At 30.5% G+C, this 25,646-nt stretch overlaps 1 protein-coding gene across 1 annotated transcript in view; it reads right to left on the bottom strand.

The window, feature by feature from the left end:
• LOC122634865 (metabotropic glutamate receptor 2-like) overlaps positions 1-25,646 on the bottom strand; it is a 149,878-nt gene that overhangs the window by 86,633 nt on the left and 37,599 nt on the right. The window contains exon 2 of the mRNA XM_043824254.1: positions 661-4,054. Coding sequence (XP_043680189.1) covers positions 661-4,021 — 3,361 coding nt within the window. The 5' untranslated portion in view covers positions 4,022-4,054. The remainder of the gene's footprint in view (positions 1-660; positions 4,055-25,646) is intronic.

Genomic DNA, 25,646 nt, shown 5'->3' with positions numbered 1-25,646 from the left:
GTAGAAAAAGAAAGAAGAGGAAAGATAAATTGGATTCGAAAATGCATGAGAGAATTTTCGCGCATTTCATGAGAAATATTCTACTTGCAAGCATAATCGGGAGAAATACACTTTCATTAGGTTTATATTATTCATTCGCGAATACTTTCCGAAATGGCTTCAGCCAAATTTTTTGTGAATCTGCGAGAATACCTCGTACTATATTTGTCAAAGGAAAGTTTGATCCTTTAAGTCATGAAGCATAACGCAATACTCGCCTTCAACGATGCTTAACTGTGTTTCCCTCGTAACTGTCGGAAGTTCATCGCTTTTAACGTTTAACGTTGATAGCTTTCGAGGATCAACCGAGCCATGAGGCGAGAATTTAACTCGAGCAAGAATATTTAAACGTAGTATAAGAAAATGCTGTATGAAATCGAAGTAACGTATCAGTAAATTTGTAAATTTGTAAACTTTGTAGATGAATGGATATACATGCACTTTTACGAATGCGCCTACGTGGAATCATTTGATTTATTTAACTACTTTTTTTCTGGCACATATACGTTTCAAAGATTAATTATTTTCTCGATAATAAAAAAACAGTCGAATTCGATCCAACAGTTACACCTAGATAATTAACAAGCCAAACATAAACCTTAACACGATGAATTAACTTACCCTTGATAAAATCTACCGCCATTTCTAAACCATAGGTATCCTTATCGCAGTCGTCGAGTATGTGTGCTCCTATCTTGACCCCAGGAACGGTTTGTGCTTGGTTAAGTCTGTCCAGAGTATAGAGCATAGCCTCTAATGCTTGAACACCACCCTGCGGCATAACGGGACCACAAGTTATCGAGTCTTCTCTTTCGTGAACCATCATTAAACCTCCTAAAACGAGGTCACCTTCGACCACTGCGCTATGTTTCACTGGCCACTGATCCATTATCGTTGAGTTATGAATGACACTAATCGATTGTTTCGTAGAAACGTTGGCAATAATTGCCTCTTCCGAAGAAACCGTAGTCCACTTTGAAACTGCACTGTCGTATTTTTTATTCAAAATATTCTCTATCGTCGACGTAGTTGCGATCGTATCGATCCAATCGGAAGGAAATTTCAACTTTGGGGAATTATCGATCCATTGGGGGGATACATCAGCGAGAGGACTAGTAATCCCTTCGATCTCGACATTAGAAATTGATCGATCGGAGAAACTGCTTGGAATTCTGTTCGTCCTTTCGGAATTCTCCGACATGGAAATATCCGTCGTTTCCATGGAATTTCCTCGAAGCCAGGAAGTTTCGAAGTTTTCTTGGGATATTGTGATCGAATCGATTCCATCCCTTCCGGATCTATTCGAGCTTCTAGGAAAATCTGTCGTCTGGTCACTATTTCCTATCAACTCGTTCGATTCGAAACGTTTCTTTTTGGAAAACATTGTATTTGATTCGATTGATCCTTCGACTGTTTCTTTCAATCGTTCCACGTTAAAATGACTTTCTCGTTTCGTCTCTTTTATTTCCTCTGAAATATCTTTCGCCGAAGTTGAAAAGTCCAATGCGAATTTATTTTCGATTATTGGTAGCTTCGTCGTTTTAACTTTCATTTTATAGCTGCTTATTTCAGGATTTTCCGTTTTTAGAGTTCCATTTTTCTCGTCTAAGGTAACCATAGAGAACTTTAATGGCGTCAATTCTGGAAAATCGTTGAACGAAATAGTCGTATCTTCTACGAGTCCTTCGTCTTTTAGCGACAAATTCCATTGAGAATCTTTGTTTCTTATCTTCTTCTCGTAGTAACGCCTCTTCTCGTTGTCCTCCTCTTGCATCTTCCAATCACTTCTCGGATTCTCCTTTAACTCTCCCCTTTTCGTATCCTTCGGAAAATGAGGATGAGAATTGTCGAGTGATGTTGGATCTACGAAATCTTCTACAGGATCACGAACGTTCCTATCAAAATCCTTGGAAGAGTCAGCTCGGCCACTGCTTTCGAGGATGGACATCCTACTCGAGTTTACCCGGTCGGAATCGAACGTATCGTATTTCCGATATGTCGAATTCCAGGATGCCGAGGTAACGTTCACGATCCTTGCTGTACCTTCTATTTCTTTTCTGTCTTCATCCCTGTTAAAACTCAAAGGAACAATCTTTAAGGTTTCCTCCTCTCCCATAGAATTTATCGGAGGACGGACTAGGACCGTTCCTTCTTCTCGTTTGAAATCTAAACTTTCATTTCTCATTTCTTTCATTCCAACATTTTTCACCTCGCGCGGAAACGAATCGCCGACGTAATGTTCCTCCTTCGAATAGTTTCGAGATCTTACCGCCAGATCAAAGTGTCCTGTCAATTCGGACGATTCTTCATTCGAACGAATTTCGTTTATGACTTTTCCCATGTCCCTTCTCGATTTACCTTGCTTTACGTCGAAAACGTCCGCAGGAACATCGTCCGATGACTCTAAATCCAAATATGCTTTCTCCCTCCACTTTTTCTTTTTATCTGCAATCGGAGGACGTCTTATTCCCTTCCACATTGTCCCGACTTCTTTGTTCTCAGTTTCCTTTCTCGAACGAATTTCTATCGCATTTCCTTCCTTCGAGTCCGCATTATCTACGTGCCAAAGACCAACCGAATCCTTCGGGACTTCTTCACGATTAGAAGCCATCATGGAAGATTCTTCCTCTACTTTTCGCGACAACTTCATCGTCTCTTTTGTCAGATAAGGAGCATTTACGTCTTCCGAAAAGTTATCGACATCTCGACGATCTCGAACCAAGCTTCTTACGTATTTCCTAAAATTCATTCTTTTCTTTCGCGAATCTTTAACTTCTTCTACATTTCTATCGAATTCCTTTTGTTGCTTCAACTTACTGTAAAAAGTATTTTCTTTCTTTTTTGCCACTTCTCTCTTATCCGGTACTCTTGGTTCTTCGAATAAACGAAATTTGCCTCTCTCGAAAATGCTAGAATTCGATTTTGTTCTATCGTTCCACGTAAGGGAAATATTTCTTTCTCTATTTTTCTCTCTCCACCTTCGTTCTTTCATTTCGTATGTCTCGGGCCAACTTGTCGATTTATTAAAATTTAAATCCTCATGAAACCGAGAGAATTCTTTATTATCGCTTAAATCTTCAATTTCTTCATTTTCATGAAATTTCCTTTCGTTCGATCTTTTATAAAATTTATCGGGAATTTTTCTTATTTCGAGGTGATCTTTCGGTTTCTCGAACAAACGAAATTCGTTTTTCCCAAGAATGCTCGAATTCGATCCTTTACTACTGTCCCCCAACGTAAAAGAAAAATTTCTTTCTCTTTCATTTTCACTCGGTGGATCGTCCAGTTCGTTTAAAGAAAAGAATGTCTTTCCACGTGGAAGTCCGTTGGAGTTCTCGCGGATAGATGCTCGCTTTATTCGGATACCGCGAAGAATCCAAGAGGATCTTCGTCCTCTCACGCCAAACCTCTCAAACTCCGTGTCCTTCGATCTGGCTTCGTTTCTTCGATTCCTCGAAGTCCATGGCTCGGTCATCGAGTTATTAGAATTCCGATCTTCCTTGAATCGAATGGATTCCTCGTCATTTCTCTTTTCTCTTCCTCTTATTCTCCTTTTTGTTCTCTTTTTCGAACCTCTTGATTCAAAGTACTTTTCGTCGATCGTTTGTCCAAATGCATTTGTTGGAATAAGACTCGTTAATCCATTTTTGTCTATCTCCTTTCGATCCTTCCATATTTTTTTTTCTCTTTTTCTTTTCCTTAACCAAAAGTATTTTTCTTTTGATTCTTCGATCGTCCAAAAATTATTTCTATTCTCTTTGGTCACATCGACTTTGTTATTTTCGTTGAACATCAAGTAATTCGTCGTTACTTCGTAACTGGCATCCTTGTCGATAACGTAACCTTTATCGTCGTCGTAATTGAAAGACCGTTCTTGTCCGTAAACAAAGGATAGGATCGATAGGATCGTTAGGATCGTTCGGATCTCCAAATGGATCGTCCGAATGGCCGAAATGGCCGAGCGTCCCTGATTTCGAGGCATCACCTCACTGCGAACTCGAACATCGCTTGATTTCTGGAAATGTAAATTTGCTTCGATTAGAATTTATCGATGTGTCTTGTATTCCGAATAATTAGTACATATTGTATTTAGTATAATTCTTTGATGAAAATTTATGAATTGTGATTAATGAGTTATTAATTAGAAGAAAAAAGAAAGAAAAAAAAAATATCATGGACCATTTGGTGTCTATGTTTTATACCAAAATCGTTTCTTTTTTTGTTAATTTGTGATAATAGGACCTCGACATTTTTTAATTCTTTAATTTTCTAATTTACCATATCGCAGTATTTTTCAAAATCGATAAGAGTAATCTACATTTTAAAGTGTTATCGTTGATGTAAGTTGGAAATAATTCGATCGATTAGTTGTTAACTAATTAATTTCGTAAACGCAACTAGATAAATTCGATGAATTAATAGGCCTGTCTGGAAAGGATAGAGACTAATCGAAAACGAGGATAACCTGTCGAGGGCAATCGAGTGTGAAACGCCTCTCCCATTCTCACTGCTGAGGATTCATTTGAAATCATCCTTGAATTACTAATCGCCACAACGTTGAGAATAGATAAATCGTCCTTTCACCTAATCTAGCAGATCTAAACGGATTTCAGAGAAATTTGGCAAATTTCCTAATGGTTAAACTTTATTCGAGAAATATAGAGAATTCAGCAATCTTCGATGTACGATTTTCAAATCTTCTCTACATGATCTTCTCAAAATTTTTCGTTTTTCGAAAACGTCGTTTCACTTTGTTTAGATAATATTATTTTATGCTTATGTGATAATCCAATCACTTATTCATGATTACTTTCAAATAGTTACCTTATTTCAGAGATATCTTATTCCTCTAAAATTGTTATAATCTATATCAAAGTTAAATTTTCTTATCTGTACATATAACTACATGTATATATGTATATATGTATGGTATATAACTTTGAAATTTAAATTAAACATAGTTCAAGTTATAGATGAGTCGAGTACATTCGAAAGGAGATACACTTTGATGTGTAGAAAATTTTCAAGATATATGACTTTTCAAAGGAAATGTCAAATACGGAGATCGTTTATAAAGCAATCCTCGATCTCTTCTTTTTCCTAAGAAGAGAATGATAAGACAGAAAGAGAGAAAGAGAGAAAGAGAGAAAGAGAGAAATAGAGGTAGATAGAGAAAAAGAAAGAGAAAGAGAGAAGGAGATTTATATAGCATCGACTTACGTGTCTTGAAACGATGTACTTTGCTTTTTTGAGAAATTTGAAATATAGCCCAGAGAAGAAATTTGTGTTATTTATCGAAAGTTTGTGGTTTCGAATTCCGTCACGCGAAACATTGCTATAAACTGTCGAGCGTATTTTCAGTAAAGAGTACTTTTCGTTGAGTAATCAGAACGAACGTCTATAAAGTTTTAACTGGCTGAAGGAACAAGTCGAATGATGTACTCCAAAATATATATGTATTACCTAATTGAACATGGCAAAGTGAATATTGCTTAAACCTGTTCGTACATATGTATGTGTGGGTATATATATATATATATATATATATATATATATATATATTACACGAATCAATGAAATATATAATATCAGTTTATTCCTTCCAACTACGAATTCCCTTGAATAATTTTCTAGTATTTTATTAAAATCCTATCATGAGATATCAATGAAATTTATTTATGAATTATTTGTATATAAAATAGACGATTATTTCTTTGGCAATAAATAATTTATTTAAAATTAATGTCAAACATTTATAATACGTATTTATACAAGTTATTCATAAATAAATAAATATTATTTGTTTATAAAAATTCATAAGTATACTTTAATGATTATCATTTTTTTAAATATCATATACCTAATGAAAAAAGTATTTCTCGATCTTCTATACGCGTAATAGTAGAATTTAGAGATAGTGAATATATCTTTTCGATTAGATATAACTCTGTGATGATTTTATTAAAACGTTCGATTAATTAGATATTTTATCTTTCACGAGTTATTCTGATATGAATCAAAAAAAGGAGGTATGATAAAAAGAGATACATTTTTTATTTTTATAACTTGATCATTCATTTTAGAATTTCATATTGTTATTCGGCATAAATCTTTATTTATCATCGTATAATTACGCACTTCATCATGAATCGAAATATCGAACGATTTAGAAAATGTTCGTACCGTGAGAAATCTCGCATTGCTCGACGTCCTGAAATTTTTTAATCGTCTCTTTCGAGATCGTTACGATCGTACGGAATGTTTAGAATTTAATTTGATCGAATTTCAAATTAGATTTTTATCGCATAAGATACATCGAATGTACATAGCAAAAGAAGAAATACTATAATACGAAGCTTGTCGAATCATATTTTCTCTCTCTCTCTTTCTCTCTCCTTCTCTCTTTTTATTTTTTTTTATCTAATTCTTTTGTGATTATTTATGAAAAAATCGAGAACGATGAATTATCTTTGATATTTTGTTATTTTACTGTTAAGGAAATTGTATATCTATGCAATTTTTTTGAAATAGGATTTTTTGAAAAAAAACTTCTAAAAGAAACTTTTTATACATATATAAAAAATCGTATTGAACAGATCGTCACAAGTTTTTCTGGATATACGTTGATATAATATCGAAATCTGATGGCATCAACATCTATCGATATGAAGGGCCATCAGAATCGATTAGTAACATAACAAGGTTTATTGTATTGTTGATATTCAATCAGATTAATTGTATCGAATTTCAAACATCTTCATTTTGTCCTTTTAACAATCAAATTGAAACAATTTAGAATATTACTTTTATTTAATATATAAAAATATTAAAATATATAAAAAATTAATAAGATAAGAAAATATATTTCTAATTAAATACACCATTTCTATACTTATTTAATTTAATTTAATTCAATATTAATATGCTTCTTGCTACTAATTAAAAGAATCTTTAATTAAAAGATATACTCATTAAAGAAATTTTAATAGAAATATGATTTTTCATCTTTCCAAAAGCAGCATTTTAAAATGATTTGATTTAAAATATTATCGCGTTAATTAGACCTTATTATTTATAGATAGTAATCCGTTGGTTCATCATCAATTTAACCGCGAACGTTTAGAAACGACACTTTAATCTTATCGTAAATTCCGTTCCTCGCGATGGGAAACGTCGACGTGGGAGAACCGCCAGTCGCTGATCGATAATACGTAAGAGCTGCTTATTCCTGTAACATAATTTGTGGACGAATCACACGTAATTTTAATTACTTGGTATGGTAATGGCTATGCATATACGGCTGTTATCAACCACAAAACCTGACAAGCATTATCGATTGCAAGTAACAATGTCATAGAAAATGAATTTCATTGAGTGCCTTTCAAAATGAGAGATCATTTAATTGCAATTGATTACTCTTTCCAACGTTGAGCATCATTCGACGTGTTTTAATATTATATATTTTAAGTAAATAAGCGATGTACCAAGTTGTCACATAAAGTCTATATATCAAATATATATATATATATATATATATATATATATATATATAATTATCAATAAAAATTATTTATTATAAGAAATGGAAATGAAATGGATTTTTTATTTCTTTTTAATACGTTTTAAGGATAAACTCGTTTGCTTCGAAGGGATCTCGAATTTCATTTCCCTGAGAAAACTTTCGTGGAAGTTATCTTCTTTCGTGCATAGGAAAAAATCCGTAAATTCAATATGATTTGCGTGAGAACACGATGGATGAAGAAAAAGAGAGAGAAAAAGAGAAAGGGAAAAGGTGAGAGAGGGAGAGAGAGAGAGAGAAAGGGAGAAAAAGGGAGAGAAAGAGAAAGAGAACGGAGATCTGCGGCTTATTCGAAATGGTAGAGAAGTCTAGAACTTGTAAGTTTTTTTACACATGAATGTGATGAATTATGGGTGAATTATATGAAAAACTTTCTTTTTACGGTTGCTTTATTTCATGCTATATTACTTAATAGTACTTCGTTGATATCATCTTTTATAATACGAAATTTCATTAGTCGACGAAGACGTAATTAACATCAGGAAAAATTTATATACTCCGATATTCATTTTTTGTTGAAAGTTCACAGTACTTTAAATATCAGCGATGCATGAACTATTTTTGCGAGTGCGAAACTCTGTTTTAAACATTTTACGAAATACCCTTTCTTTTTTTCTTTCCTTTTTTCTTTTTTTCATTCGTTTAATAAATATAAAGGTAAAGGTAATATTATCATTTTATTTGTATTTCAAAAATAAAAAGATTTACATTCAATTTTATTTTTATTCTTATTATTATTATTATTATTATTATTATTATTATTATTATTATTATTATTATTATTATTATTATTATTATTATTATTATTATTATTGTCATCATCATCATTATCATCATTATACGTAATATTTATAAAAAATTTTAGTCAACGTTTATGGTAAAATTAATATATTTTCTTTAACAATTTAATTCAATTTAATTTTATTAGTTTTTTTATACTAAGATTAAAATATAAGATATAGTTTATCGAACTGTCTTCATATCTTCGGTTTCGCTCTTTGACCTCTTCTATTCCCAAACATATGACTACTAAATTATGCAAACGTATATTACATTGCTCATGGATAATAGCGAATAGTAACTAGGTATAACGTAATATAATTTAACGAGTATGCGAGTTACTTTGTTCTTTTCCATCGAGACTGAAAGAACCCTTGGGTCCTTTCAGTTCTATTTCCATTCTTTCTTCTATCCTTTCTATTCCACGTTAGCACATTGAATCATTTCAAACGATACGTAGAGAGTAGAACTGCTTATTTCAAACTACTGTAGATAGATGGTACACGTTGAAAAGGAATCTGTTATGTAAAATTATTCATAATATTTTCTAAGATTCTCGCCATATTCATTAGTATTATTATAGGTTCTATTTTATATTTCTTTTTTTCTTCATTTTACTTTTCTTTTTTATTTACAATTATAAATTATTAAAATCAGGTTTATGTCTCTGTTTATCTCTATCAAGGCTAATTTTAATAGTAATAGTTATACGTATATAACTTAATATTAAAAAATAGTGTTCGTATTTAAATTTGAATCAAAATGTTTATTAAAGTTTATGATATTTCAAATATCAAGATTAGATCAATAATATAAATATTTGAATGTAATTATTAAAGTTAGGATATGTATCCTTACTGAACAAAAATTTAATATCTATAAGTGATCGTTTAACAAGTAAACGATCCATTTCTTTTTCCTATCTATTCTCAAATTTTTTTTCGTTGCTTCACCGAAAACCGAAGGAATTCTTTTCAGGGCAAACGAAAAAGGAACGTTCGAGAAGTTCGCAAATACATAGTCTGTGAGACGTGGCAATGAGATTTTCACTGGAAGACACGAAATAAGGAAGCAAGATTACATTCACGATCGAACGGATAAAGTTTAAGTTTGATTAACGATTGGGACGTGTTCCGAGAGATAATTCTTTGTTCTTTGCTTAATCGGATCTAAAAAATAAAAAAAGAATATATATATATATATATATATATATATATATATATATATATATTTATACATACTTTTCACAGAATGTATTTTTTAATTTTTTTTAACACGTTATTTTATTTTCAAATTTCTTTTTTAACAGATTATTTTATTTATAATGTACGATCGAGCGTTTCGCTGATTTCATTATTTTTTTTTACTCGTGACCTGCATACAAACTCTCTGAAATTGTTACGCGATTTTATTACATTATTTTAAAATTTTAATGATTCTTTGGAATATTTAATAAATACTGAACGATGGACACGAATATAGAAACAATACAAAAAAAAAGAAAAAAATAATAAAAAACGAAATAATTCTATCTTATAATTTCGAATAAAAAAAAATCTGCCGATAAAAGAATTCTAACAATTTTTTTTATAGTTTGGATCCCATTATTATCACGGATTAATGAACATTACTTTGTAATAATTGTGAAAATAATTTATACAACACGTCTTTACGAAGAGTTATGTTTTTTAGTTTAAAGGACTTAGGTAATATAGAATCTGTATGTAGGTGTTTTGAAGAAAAGATATTATCGTTTCATTATCAAATTCGTCTTTTTAGTAAATGTATTCTATTGTTTATACGTTATGCAGAATATTAATATGGAAAAGAAAAACGATCATATCATTTTAGAATTTGCATTTCTATTAAACGAACCGCATTGTTTACGTATCTTACTGACAGGATGGATGTTATCTGCTTAAACCTTGAAACGTCGACATAAACGTGCTTGAATTATCCTACGCATGACTTAGGATTAGATCAGTCGATATCAGAGAAGCGGCGAAGATAGTAGTCCATTTCAAGTTCATCTGTGATACTGACAGAGTAATTAAAGTGTGAAATTAGGCGATCCTAATTCACAACGGGTGAAACGTTTCCAATCAAGAACGTGCAATCAATATTTCAAGAAGAGTTACGTCGATCTCTCGTATATATCGAATCCCGCGTTCTTTTTTCACATTTTTCTTGTGGAACTTTCAACGAATAAAACGATTCGATACGGACGTGAGATGGATAGCGAAAAGGGCTTCGCATTCTGGATATTCTCATACCCTTTGGCGTGAACACAAAAGTTGGGATTTTCAAGATATTGTTTGGAACGACTCATTGTTTCTAGATATTAGATTGAGTTATTTCATATTTACGTATTTACGTTCAGATTTATAATGCTTTTTTGTGATTAATTATGCATATTTATAAAAAAAGAATTTACATACTTTATAATAGTCTTATTTTTAGATCATAAACTGTAATGATCGATCGATTCTACCGTGTTTTACGGTTCAATTACAATACTGTATATTATAGTTATATTATAATAATATTATATTCGTACACTTTGGATCATAAATTTAGATATAAACTTAATTGCATAACTTTGTTTTCTTGATTATTGAATACAGTAAGAGAATAATAAATAAAGTTTTTCAATCAATTTTTGTATCAAAAATGGGACGAACTTTTGAATCAATCCAATATATGACGACAAATCGGCAATACGTCGAATAAAATATTTCACAAAGGAATAATTCAGAGAGAGATCATTTATATTCGAAAGTATTTTTGCAACTTTTCCTAGTCGTCGGAATATAGAAAATGATCCCTCTTTATGAGGGATATCACAGAGTAATAACGGATGTTATTTACGCGTGGGAAATTTGTGTCATGTAATAGAAGGGGAAATAAAAAAGAAAAGAAAGAAAAAAAAATGAGAGGATTCTCGTTATTACGAGATTTACGAGAAGAGTTGTATTAAAGGTATTTTTTCTATAGGTCGTCGTGCGTATACTGATAATAGTTAGGAAAATCGAAAGGTCAACGGTGGTGTTTTTAATTGCGCGGTTTATGTTACGTCGGCTTACGGTTTATAATGAAAGAGATCGTGCGAACGTGCTTGCTCGTTATTCGGACAGCTATTTTCTCCCCTTTTTTTATAGACCGATCCTGGATATTCGGAGGAAAACGCTAAACTTAATTACGTACTGTCGTAATCTACAGAAATGTTCATTAACGTTTTTGTTTCGGTAAGATAGGTCAAATGGAAAATACTTTTAAACTTTTTCATGCTTCTCTTCAATTTGTTAAATTAATCCATTGCAAATTTACATTATTTTTTTTTGTTATCTCTTCGACGTTTTTCTTATTTGTACATTAATATTTTCGTTTTTATTTATTTATTTTTTCTTAAACAATTTTGTCTATTACTCGTGATATTATTGATGATTTTATCGATAGGTATGTTTCTTTTTTACCTTTTAAATGTTTTAATCTATCGTACATTATATTTTATATCTAACAATTGAGATAATTTTGAATAATTAGTTAAAAATATGATTTGTTGTCAAAAAAAAAAAAGAAAAAGAAAAAGGAAAAGGGTAGAAAAAGAAATAATACTTTTTTGGTAGAAAATTATTTCATACCTAATTTCTTGAGAAATAAATATACTTTGAAGTTCCTTCGTTATATTACGTGCTTAGAATGAGTTGAACTATGATAATCTCGTGGAATTTAAAGCATTCCACAAGAGTGTGCATATAGAAGTATTTTAGTTCAGTAAAACGCTCGGTACTTTCATTTCTCATTTTTCTCTGTTCATTTTTTAAATCATGATTTTTATAAAAATGCGAAAAAATGCACAATCACAAAGTCAAAGAAAATGTCAGAAAGGTGTGTAGTTGTAATTTATACAGTAGATACTCGAGCATTCGTTCACTTTAACATTTAATTTTCCGCAGGAACGCGCACGAGTCTAGGCTTTTCCGTCGTTTTAGGCATGCATTTCAAATGCATCTCTTGCGTCGTTATTATATTTTTTTTCTATATATGCTAAAATCTATATACGCTATGCTACTTATACGATCCAATGGAAATTGAATTCTCAATGCAGTTAAGTGAATGCTTCCAAATAATCTCTCTCTTAAAATTTTTTTCAATGAATAAAAACTCATTGAATAGAAAATTTTTTATCTCTATTTTTTTTTTATTTTTTCTTCTTTTTATGAAAAATCTTGGAAAATGAAGTGTTTTGTCAAAGGCTCTCGTTCGTTTTGAATACATAATATTTGAGAACAAGTCAGTCCGTTGGGGCGTTTGACGAACAGGGTGGGGAATGGTTGAGTAAAGGACTATTAGACTTATCTTAAGCATTCAAGATGGTCTCAAGGGTAGAAGTAATCCTTTTGTGCCTTGAATAGCATCCTAAGTTCTATTCAGTGTTTTGAATACTAATCATTCAGAAATTATACTATTCTCTTGTACTATATACATATATTTATCTTCCCTCTTAAAGATTCTAAATACGTTTCGACGTAAGATTTCTAATACGTTTCGGAAGATTAAAGATCTTTCAGACTAAATATATCTAATGAAAATGACATTATCGAATTTCATTTTATAAATCATCGTAATTTCAAATGTATTTTAATAACATTTTGTTATGATTAAACAGTCATAGTCAGTAGCAAGTGGATTAATCATTGATTTATGTTAAATCGTATGAATAATCCAGGATACTTAAGTGACAATCATAATTTTTTCTTGTCTCTTGTAATCCTACTACAAAATTAAATTACAAGGAAATCAGGAAAGCAGATTACTAAATACGATCATCGACGCTCGTTCACAGCTGCTTTCGACAACAGTTCGAGATTATTTACGGCTCGAACGAAATCGTATTACACGCATCTGTGCACACAGAGTAGAAATGGCAGTAAACGATCAAGAACGGCTATGTCGTGGTATCGAATGATCAGAAAACAATTCGCTCTCTCTCTCTCACTCTTTACATACCATATTGTATCTTGATCCTTTTGTATTTTAAATCTTTTTTAATAAGAATCTTTTGCCTCGAAAGGAAAGACATTCTTCAAAAAGATGTATAATCCTTTTATCTTAAATCAGATAAAATAAAGTTTTTATTGGTCAGTTCATCGATTTGTTTATAAATCACTTTTTTTTTCATTTACTCATATATTTTAATAAGAGTTACTTATTAATGTTATGTATCCTTTATTTGTAATGATTATTAAATTTGTTATATTTAATTTATATTGTTATTATTATTATACATATTATATTTAGATTATTGCATACGATTGTTTCATTTCTAATAAAAAATTGTATTCGTATTATTTAATAGATCATTTCGAATGTCAATATTTCATAGATCTTTCGCTTTGACTTTTCCACGTTAACCATTTGAGATCGATTAGATGGGTCAATTCTTGCAATTACATTCTACGATTTGCTTGGAAAATTCATACTTCCAATAAAAGTATGGGAGTTGTGATAAAGTCAAAAGTTTTCAGACAAATCGCCGTCGAGTTGTGGTTTATCATCTCGTCTTTCGTCTTTTCTACGTTCGACTTCGATCGTGATAAAATAGAAACCAGCAACGTTCGATATTCTTGAGAACGAATCGAACTTTATACGAATAGACATGATCATAGTGATACGCGGCATTCGAGAGAATAATAAAGGAGTCTTTCGGCTACTACTACAGTGAGAAGAAAGATAAAAATGATGTATGGAAAAATGTCGCGAATCGTATTCTGCTGACGTCAAATGAAACGTCAAACGTTAGATACTTTTATTTTTATCATGAAAACAAATTTAATGTACGATGAAATGAATGTGATTAATTACAGTCCTACAAAAATATTCGGACATTTTTTTATATTCAGAGTTTAGAAAAATATTTTTATTATTGTACCAGTGATAAGAAGTAAAAAATGTATGCATAAGATATACGAATCCTTCAAATATCTTCAAAATCGATCACGTCTTATTTAATTTTACGAATTATCGAAAATATCAAATTATTTTAAGTCGTTCAAATTCTTATCTTAGTAGTTTCATATATGTCTTCAATTTCTTCGAATAGATCGCATTATCAAGGAGGTTACAAAGACTAGAGAGAACGAGCAAAAACATGGACGGAAATCTTCGAACAAGAGACTCCTTCTCGAGAAATGGGGTCTTGAAATCATCAATCTTCTATGTCGGTGACTCCTCTTTCCGGAGCAACGTGCGCTTGTATGGAAATGTATACGAAGGACACGCCTAGTGATATGCATTGCGATTCGGAGCTTACAATCTATGTGCTCTGCATATGGTTACGGTGTTCTGTTTTCATCTATATCTATCTCTCTCTCTCTCTCTCTCTTTCTAGTTCTCTCTCTCCCTCTCTCTTTCTCTCTCTCGTAGTTAAATGTAATTGCAGAACCGTATTCTGCACTACGTTGCCTATAATCGTTCTTAATCCATCGACCGAGACGCATTCTCAAGTATTTCATTTAGAAATTCTTATATTTTGTTATATATATTTATACCAGCATTGTAATTTTATATTATTGTTGCCTCTGACGTGAATTTAATCGAATTTCAAAGGATTCTAATTTGAAGAAAAAATTCAATTTCTATACCGCGTGTCTTCGACTTTTCATATAATTTTTTAAAATAATTAAAAAGAGAATTAAAAATAAATGAAAACTTTTTCATAATAACGTGATCGTCGTTTTACAATTATTTTGTTAATATTATTGAGATTATTAATTTGATGACAGCTCCAGTAAAAAGCTTTACGATCGATAAAGCTACTTTAACAGTTACTGTTAGTATCCATCGTAAAATATTTTTCACAGTCAATATTAAAATAAAATTGCTTCTTCTCCCTTTAAGTTGGTATTAGATTATTGTATAATATCTACATGTATAGAAAAAGTGTAAATAATAAAAAAAAAAGATGAAAAAAGAAACGTGGCGTTTTAAAAATGGAAGATCACGACGTATAAGCACACATGTTTGTAAATCTTTCTCTGTCTCACATTTGAGAAAAGCATTTTACAGCGTCAATAATTTCTCTTTTTATTCTTTTTCTTTTCGCTAAAATGGGGGAGGGGGGGAATTAGTTTTCAATAAATCCGACTTCGCATTCTCCGCATTTTCTTTCCACGATAACATACATTTCTAATCGTGTTAAACCAATAGTTTCTAAGTGAAAATCGAATATGAAATTTTAACTTTCCTTTTTCTCGTTTTCCATCGTATTTTCTTTTTCTTTCTTTATTTTTTAAGTTCCTTTATTTTCTCGTTTACTTGTAATAGAAAATGAAAAATTTCAAATTAAAAGCTCAAATAACTTCGTTGTATTTATCGAAAAAGTTGATAACATTTAAAAATTGAAATCCTTGAAGTCCTTCAAGATGTTCATTTTTTTCGTAATTAATAATCTTTTGATTAAATAATTTCATTTCTGTTTTTTTTTTTTCGACAAACAAGAAAGTTTCTTCTTGATTAATTATATCGAATGAAATTTTTCACGCGTATATTATTTAAATTCTGTGATAGATCGTGTCTATAAAATATAAATTACAAGGAAGACGATGACATGTCATATTTCAATTATACCGAGACGACAAACTTTTCGTGGTGTTCAAAGTTCGCAATTGGGAACTCTCGAAAATATGCATCTCGATGTCGGGAAATTATCCAACAATATTTTATATGGGTAATATAAAGGACAGGAGAAGAAAATTTTATCTATTGTTCTCGAAGAAAATTTGAGAAGTCTCGTTCGACGAAGATTAATTTTCTTATTTAATCGTTTATTCATTAATTCGATGATCGCATGGTACAATAATAAAAAGATGAAAAAAGATGATTTATGTAGTTGAGAATGTAGATAGAAAGATTATTGAAAAATTTCATCATTTTGATCGACAAATCAATTCATACGATTAATTGAAACATACAATTTTCTTGACCATCTTTTAATTTTTTCTTTTTCCTTGTTTTCTTTTTTTTTTTTTTTTTTTAGCAAATTAAGATAGTCGATATTTAAAGAATATCATTTGAAAGATTTTTCTTTACCGACAACATACATACAACAAAATACCCTCGTTTACATCGATTTTGCCGTCACTTTTAACATTACGTCAATGATTTAGCCGAAGGAAGTTCTTTTCGAGGTTACTGTAAAAAAGATCGTTTTATATGATCGCCTTGACCGGGAAAGGTTATTATGTAATTTATTTTCTTTCGATCAAAATGTTCGGTCACTTCCACGGATGAATTTTTCTGCCAGCTTAGCTGTCACTTTCACGGACACCTTATATCACTAATCGTATCGAAGTGCAAAGTTTATATAAAATATGAGCGATCAAGAAGAAAAGGGAAGAGCTTTTGTAATATGGTTTCTTCCGCGAATCTGTGTTACAAGTAGGGTATATATGTTGGTATCAATATCAAAGACGTTATTCCTAATCGCATTTGCTCATGGCACGTCGCTTTAACGCACTACGCAAATTACACGAACCACTGCCTTTGTTCTTACTAACGCAAGCAATTTGTATTTTCCCCTAAGTTACGACGGTCTGTTAAACGAAGCGTTCTGAACGTATAAAATATCTTCTACAGCGAAATCGCTCGAATGGAAATTTAGAACAAGTTTTACCAATCTTATCAATCCGGGTTTAATTATCGCAAATACTTAACATTTTCTCACATGTTAAATGAATTTTTTATTAAAACGTTTCCCATACTTTCGAATAATGTTTTTTTCCTTTTTGAATTTTCTACATTTCTTTCCTTGGGTTATAGCTTCATTTCTATTTTTACATTCATTTTTATATGTTATATTTGTCCTACTTTTCCTCTTCTTTTTTTTTTCTTTTTTTTAACATCGAAGTTATATCAAGGCGTATTGCACAAGTCTAGGCATAATTTCTTCGTTTTCTTTTTGTTGTTTTTAAGTACTACATAATAAATGATTCAGAGAAATTTATTCAAAGGAGAAAAGTTGGGCGAAATATGTTGGAGGACCAAAAGAGAAATATCAAAACGTTAAGAGGCACCTAACGACTCTGTGGTAGTATCATTCTCTCGTCCTTGGAAACTCTTTCGCGATATGAGAAACGCACGAGAAAAATTTCCTATCCGAGAAAGCGAGAAAAAGATTACATCTACGACGAAAGAAATTCACGAAAGGGCCGAGATGACGAAGTCTAAGGATATATTTTACTTTCTCTCTTTCTTCTTCTTCTTTCTCTTCTTCTTTCCCTACATACCACCCTTCTTTTACTACTTATATCATTCTCTTTTTCTACTTCGGCGATCTAGCCGTGTCATACTTTTTCATTTCAACTTTCGAAGTAGTACGAGTGCCTGATTTAGGTGACACGAAAGTAGTACGAATCTACGACTTGAATTTCTTAACGATGGATTTTATTTTATCTCTTTTTTCTTTCTTTTCCTTAATCTTTTTTTCCTTCTTCTCTTTTACCCTCTTCTTCTTCTTCTTCTTCTCCTTCTTTTTCTTTTTCTTATAAATCACGCATAGATTGTTTTTCACTTAATCGCGTACGACATGAAAAATGTACGACAATTTGTCTTTCTGATATTTCTTGAAGTATAATCCAACCGTTTTAGATACAACTTCAAATTCCCTAGCTAACATGGATCTCCGTAAAGGACAATTTATTTCTCGTAATTTTCTGAAGGATAAACAGAGAGAGAAAGAGAGAGAGAGAGAGAGAGATAAAGGAACAATATATTGTTCTCTATTTACGCGAGTACCGAAAAATCCCGAGAAATGTTTTATTCTTGACAATAAATCCTTTTATTTATATACGACTATTATTTCCAATTCATGCGAGTTATGAATGAATTGAACATAGAATTCAATTAAAACGACGAAATATCAATAGTTTGAAATATCAATGAGATGTTTGTCGAGAATTCGTACGATATTAATCTGAAAAAAAGAACTATGCAAAAAAGAAAAGAAAAAGAATTTTTTAGATTCAAAGAATATTTTCCACGCCAAATTTCTTCCTCGCCCTCTATCTTTCTCCGAAATTCTATATACTTTTATTATTTATTTCAAGCTGTTATCTCTCTGCATCGTATGATGTACTTTTTATATCCTCGGATATGTTCCCGCATAAATGGAACTATAAATGGATAGGAATGGAAGATAGTAAGAACACATATAAGTGATAAAGGATTATAAATACGGCGAACTAGAAAATCCAGAAAATTCCTATTTTGTAACCATTCAGAAAAAACAGGATTTATTTTAATAAGAAAAAGAAAATCACGTATGGAGGAAAGATACTCCGTTGTATTTGCATTCAAACATTTCTATGTTTTATTTTTTGAAAAAGTTTAAAAAAATTTCATGGAAACATCGCTTCTTTTTTTCAATTTAAGAAACAACTTCATTCGATGATACTCGTAGAAAGATTGGTCAAACAATCTTTCCATTATGTTGATTAAAATCTTTGAACTTTTTGAATTCCCAAGTGTATTTCTCTTGCTTATTTTTCTTTTTTTATTTTTATTGTCTTTTTCTTTTATTTTCTTTTATTTTATTTATTTCTTTTTTTCAATGACAAAAGATAAAGACAGTCGACTCGTTTTTATGAAAAAAAAAAAAGAAAAAATATATATTTGCATATCCTATTGTATTTGTTTACCGAATGAATTGTCGAATAAATATCGTGAGTATTTTTTTTGAAAGAAAAATTTTTTCTTTTCTTATTCTATTATTATTACATTGTTACGATCATCGAATCTTTCCTTCTTCTTTTTATGACTTTGACAGCGAGCTATTTAACGTTCTTGGATCATTCAATCATATGGCATATGCAGCTATTTATTTATTTCTCTCGAGTATTTCATTTCCTTCATCTTCTTCATTCAACGTACAATCATTTCATCTTTTCTCTTCTCCTTAAAATAGATATATCCGTGAAAAGTAGGGATCTATGTGCTTTCAAACACTTCATTCAGAATAAAAAATATCTACGATCTTGTTATAAGTTGGGCTGATTCTGTCGATAGCAGGTGTTACTGTCGGAGCGTTTACTTAAAGAGTATTAAAGAAAAACTACTATAAGCTTAGAACGTTTCAAGACTTCGTACGATTCTTAGTGAATGGTGGATATAGTCTAAAGTACTTTTAATTGCTTTTAAATACGATCTCGTTGACGAACGTAGGCGTTAAACTTCTCGTGGCTCAATTTAGTTCTCTCTTTCTTTTTCTTCGAACGTCATAAAATTTCAACGAACGAATTAGTAAACAATTCTTTTTTTTCAATTTCTTCTTTGTAGGAAATTATTATGTTAATATTGTTAATAAATAAGAAACGAAAACTCTAATTCGATTTTATTTTACGGGATATAAAAAAAAAAATGATCCATTTGTTCGCTCTATGTGACCTATTGCAATATTGTATTTAATGGGATCGTCAATTTCGTTAGTAGAATGAAGAGAATTGGACGTGCGTAAACAATGTGTTGTTTAATTAAACGTCATTCCAACTACATTCCACATGTTTCGTTGCAGAAACAGGGAGAGAGAGAGAGAGAGAGAGAGAGAGAGAGAGAGAGAGAGAGGGGGGGAGGGAGAAAGAGAGAGAGAGAGAGAGTAGAAAATAAGTAAACAGAGATATGACATACTAGATTATTATAAAATACAAAAATTTATTTTGTTAGATACCGTCAACATTATATTCCGTGTCCTGTTAGAATAGAATTTCAATGGGCATTGAAAATTCGTGGTTTCACGATAAATTCATGGCGTTTCTCGTGGCATCGATATTTGTCCGGGTTGGTTAGTGCAACTAATTAACCTTTCAGCATTTGTATTAACGATCCTATTGTTAGGAAAATTTGTTAATGGTAAACCACGTGATTATCGCCTTTCCACATTCTCGCTCTTTTTGGTTTAGCAATTTACCATTAGCGTACTGTGGATTATTTAAACGATCGCATTGATTGGCAACAGCAAACATAGGTTCCAACATAGAATATAACAGCTACAATCTACAAGCGATTAAATTACTACATTGCTTTAAAGGATTTATATTTTATTTAAATTTTACTTTTGTTCGATCGAATTTTAGAATAGATCTTTTAATTTTAATTAAAATTTTATCTGTAGTATTTGTTCAATGAAATATCCATTTTGATTGAGGTATATATCTATCTTTTTTAACGATCTCTCAAATGTTTTTTCCTCTCTTCTCTTTTTTTTTCCTTTTATTATTCTTTAAATGTCGTTACGTTTAAATCATCTTTTTTAAGGGAAGATTTTTATCATAGATCATATTTTCCTCTTACTATAGATTTTATTTCCATATGTGCTATCAATTTAAAGTTTTGCACTTACGTATATTCAAAACTTAGAATCATTTTTTTTTTTAATGCAATTAAGTGATGATTGATAATGAAATATTTATATTCGTTAGATAACTGCAACGTAAAGAATTAGAGAAAAAATTATGGAGGTATCTAACATGAGTTGAATTAGATAAATTTTTCTTTCTTTTTCCTTTAAATATTCGTTTACTTTTAAAGCCATTTGTATTGAAATAATTATCAAAGTCGGATTGAAAATAATACCTTGTAGTTTCATTTGAAAAGTAATGAAAAAACAAAATTATATTACACAACTTTCTACTTCATTTCAAGAAGTATTTAAAATTGTTTTAAACAATTATGCAATAAACTTCTAAAACGATCACCAAACTTTTAATTTATTTTCGAAGATAATAGCATTAAAGTTTTGTAAACAATCTTCAAACAGTATCGATCTATATCGATCTATTACTTTCTTTGAGTCTTTGAATAAAAATAGATATATTAAATGTTAAAATCGTTACTTTTACTTCTTCATCTATTATAGATAGTCAAACGAGTCAAGCGCTCTATATTAAAATATGCAGAACTTTTGATTTATGCAGGTTACATTAGACAAGAAGATCTCTAAAAATTTGTTTTTTATCTATTTAAGTAAATAATGTTAAATAATACATTCAAGAGCTACGTTCGTTCCCATTGCCAGCAAAGAGAATTTGTTTCGTGTTTGAATGTCTTTACGTCGAAAAGTAAGAAAGAGGATTCAGAAAGGATTTAGAGAATATCAAGAAACGTTTCGGGGTAATTTCAGCGTGTTCTACTTTGCGTTTAGAAATGATACGTCATATTTTGGCTATTGTCATATATGTTTCCTTAAAAGATCCTTTCTATAGTACTGAAATGTTATTAATGTTTATCTTAAGTGATTAAATCGCGTACATTTAAGTAATGAAAAAAAAAAATAGAAATGAAGAAAAAAAACAGTTTCATCAGTACATTTCGCGAAATTTAATTTATTATAAAAATATTTTCAAGCTCATCCTGTACGTAAAAAATGTTTAAAGAGATTACTTACTGTTAGCTTTCTATAATCTTTGAAGATTTTTCCATGTGGTAGTTCGATTTATTATAAGTTTACAATTTTTTACATCGTAGAGATAAGCGGTAAAAAGCTATTTGAAAATCAATAATACCCTTTCGAGTCGAACGAAGGGTAAACGTGAAAGAGAAACGATAGAAAGAAGTAGATTAATCGGGATATTCCAGGAAAAATATTTTCTATTCTTGCTGAATACATATAGCAGATATATAATAACTGGGATGGACTTTCTTTCGATTCACAGACGTTTATGCTCGTGTGATTTTATCGATACTTGCCAAGCGACCTCAATTATTCCTTGCATTAACGTATATAACGTGTATCGATTATTCTTCGTATCATCGATGATGTTTCAAGCTTTAGCAAATTTTTATTTCTTTCATTGCATTGATATATTTTATGAAAATAAACCGTACTAAAGTTTATTATTTATTTATTATGTATATATTTTTTTATATTTGTTTAATTAAAGAATTCAATGTAAAGAGTTCAAAAATAGCCGAGATAAGATCGTGCTATTGTTGATTTTGTTCGTATGTCTAAAAAGAAATTCAGGACGAGGTCGTTTGGCAATAACAAATAAATATATATTTCGCGATTTTTAATTCATTTACTCTTTTTATTCGTTTTAGGAGTTCAGTTATAGTTTGGAAAAGGTCGAAAATATTTATTTTGAAATATTTCATGCAAAGAGAGATTTAACAGTGGGGAAGGTGTACGTAGCTCCGTTTATAGCTCGTTGCGAATGGACCGATCGTTATTTATAGGTGATTAAGTGCTCGTCGTTCATTGAAGCTCAGGTGACTCAACGTTTTTTGTTGAACAGTTAATCGTAGACTTTTGTTTCTTTTCTCGTATAAAATATCCCTTAGAATGACATTTTTTATTGATACGTGGTACGTAATCAACCAGTCCAAATAATTCATAAAAAATCTAATACTTATATGGGATTGATCGATAAATAAATAAATATTACTATAAACGAGGAGTTTGTTAATATAAAATTGCAATTATTTATGAATTAATTCAATAACTATAAAACAATGAAACTAGAAATCCTGATTTATATTTATCTGACTAAATCTTTTATCATTTTCGCCTAAGTATTATATCTTCTAATTATTAACATATTACAAATGACGATATTAAAAAAGAATATTGTAATGAATATTCTACTCTGTATAGGAACACACTACGGCATTTAAAGCGGGAATATAGATTGAAAGGACTCGTTATTAAAGTAAGAAGTAGGTTTGAATGTAGTAAATGGTTCATTGAGAAAAAATGTCCTACTGCTACTCGAATTATAATTTTTATCGCTTCTGAGCTTCCTGGGATTCTACGAAATGGAACAGAGAAGAGTAGGGGTAAAAGTATTTGCATAAATGTGCGCGCGCGGGCGCGCGCACGTGTATATGTGGGCGTTCCAGAAATCCAGATAGAAAGGGAATATCGTTAGAAATGGGAGGACTTAGTCGTCGTTTAATCCACGTTCCCTTTTAAGAAGATTCACTGATGAGATGCATGGAAAATCGGCAATTTCATTATCAGACATTCCTTTGCTGCTTCTAACAGATTATTTTAATTTTTTCATCTTTTTATCTTTTTTGGCCATATATGTATCAATCAATAATGCTTCAAATCCAGGAAAACTTCGAGGAAAAGATCATTGCACTTTATCTTCCTCTTTCTCCTTTTTTTTATTTCTTTTTTTTTAATTTCATGTCATAGATATGTCTTCAAAGAAAAATAAAAGAATACAAAAAAGAGGAATGAAGATGAAAGAAGTTAGAAAGGAAGAAATTTTAATGCGGCAGCTTTATAAAAGACAAACAATTCACACAAATATTGACAGTATCATGAGAGAGCTTTCTCTGTGTCGAGCCTTCTCTCTATACACGTTTGCTTTTAATCAGAAAGATCTCTTTTTCTCGTTTTATTTTTTCGGTATCATATCATCATTCCGTAGGTTTTTTTATCTCGTTACAGATGATATTTGATGATTCAAACGAACGTATCGGAATTTTTTAATATGAAAACAAAATATGTATTCGTTACAAAGGATGAATAAAAACTTTTGCAGCTTGTAATTTTCCAGTCTATAAAAGAAAGTTGATTTAAAAAGTATCGAAAAAGAATAATAGTAAATTTAAAGGTCATCCAACAACTTATTGGCCTATCTTGTATAAAACAAATTCGATCTTTTAATTTTGAGTTACTAAAATTAAAAATCGTTTGGTAGTTCATTGAAGGTATAAAAAATATTGCTTAGTGGCATAGAAAAATAAGTATTTTTAACCGTAAGTATTTTTAATAAAGATTCTGGCACTTTCTCGTTTCTAGAGAAAATGTCTTCCCCTAAACGCGTAACGAAAGTGCATCTAGCCATGCTATGACAACGGACGTTTCGGTCATAAACTTTGCTCGAACGACGACGCCTCCGCTTCTGCGAGTATAAGCCATCGCGTAATATCACCGTCGGCTTCGGGAAATGGTGTGCTATGGCCGAGAGGGAAATAAAAGGTATCCCTTAGAAAAACCATCGTGATATCGTCGTAAAAACTGACCAACCGAACATTTTTCATGGCTATTATTTTATTTCATCCTTGAAAATTTCAAGATTTTTAGATTAAACTCCTTTAAAATCGATGTTATATAATTATTTTATCATTATTTACATATATATATATATATATATTTAGATATAATATTTATTTTGATTTAGATATTAAATTTTGAATGAAATATTTGCCTCGAAATTCATGTTATATGTATTTACCTTGTAATACATTTACTCTCGAATTTCGTCGGTTTGGCTTAAGTCGTCGTTGATCTCAGGAAAGCTTATTAGAACGGATCAGTCTTACAATAAGTCAAAGTCAGTTTGAGTTTAGAAATCATACAGATTGGTTCAATCCTCTATCATCTTAGATATTTCTACATATGTGAACAATTATTCATTTACTTAAATATTATTACTCGTATATTTTCAACTGATTTGTTATATAAATAATTCTTTTTACAGATAGCTTATCCTCATCCTTTTATTCAAATTGTCTGTTATTTTACAATCGATGGATTTCTCGAATAAAAATTTGTCGAATATAACGTCGTGTAAAATTCATGAAATCGAAAATATTTCTCCCTCGGGAATTCTTTTCTGCTTTTTTTACAATATCGTAATGTCGAAAATATAAATTTTTTTTCTCACCTTTTTTGTTGAGTTCACGAATGTCTGTCCATAGAATTTCTGTATTCATCGACGATATTATATAGTATGTTGAAAGTCAGTGAATCGTATTTCCGAGTTACCAGTCCATTAACGGATGCGTATTACATGAGAAAAGATTCGATGTGCGTGAATGCATCAAGAAACCAATTCTTTTTCACACCTTTCTTTTTTATCGAAGATCACGGATAATATAAAACGAATTTTTACAAGAATTTAATAAAGTGAAAGAGAACTTTAAATAAAATGTTCAATAAAGTTTTGCGAACAAATATTTCTATAAAATAAATTTATCATTTTATTTTTTGATTTCATGATTATTTTAAAACATTGTTCTTTCTTTATTACTTTTATTCATGTAATACTTATGATTTTTGATTCAACAAAAGGATATTTCCTGATTGTTAATCCATCACTACTGCGATATTTCATTTTTCTACTGAATTTTCAATATCTTTCTTATTAAAAGTTACTTTAACATTATACACAACTCAAACAAACTTTGTAGTTATATAAATTGTAATTAAAAATTTGTAATTAGATATTTACTATTAAAG

The sequence above is a fragment of the Vespula pensylvanica genome, chromosome 16 (genome assembly GCF_014466175.1).
Source record: "Vespula pensylvanica isolate Volc-1 chromosome 16, ASM1446617v1, whole genome shotgun sequence".
NCBI lineage: Eukaryota > Metazoa > Arthropoda > Insecta > Hymenoptera > Vespidae > Vespula > Vespula pensylvanica.
The sequence above is the reverse complement of the archived record's forward strand: the minus strand, read 5'-3'. Positions and strand labels throughout refer to the sequence as shown.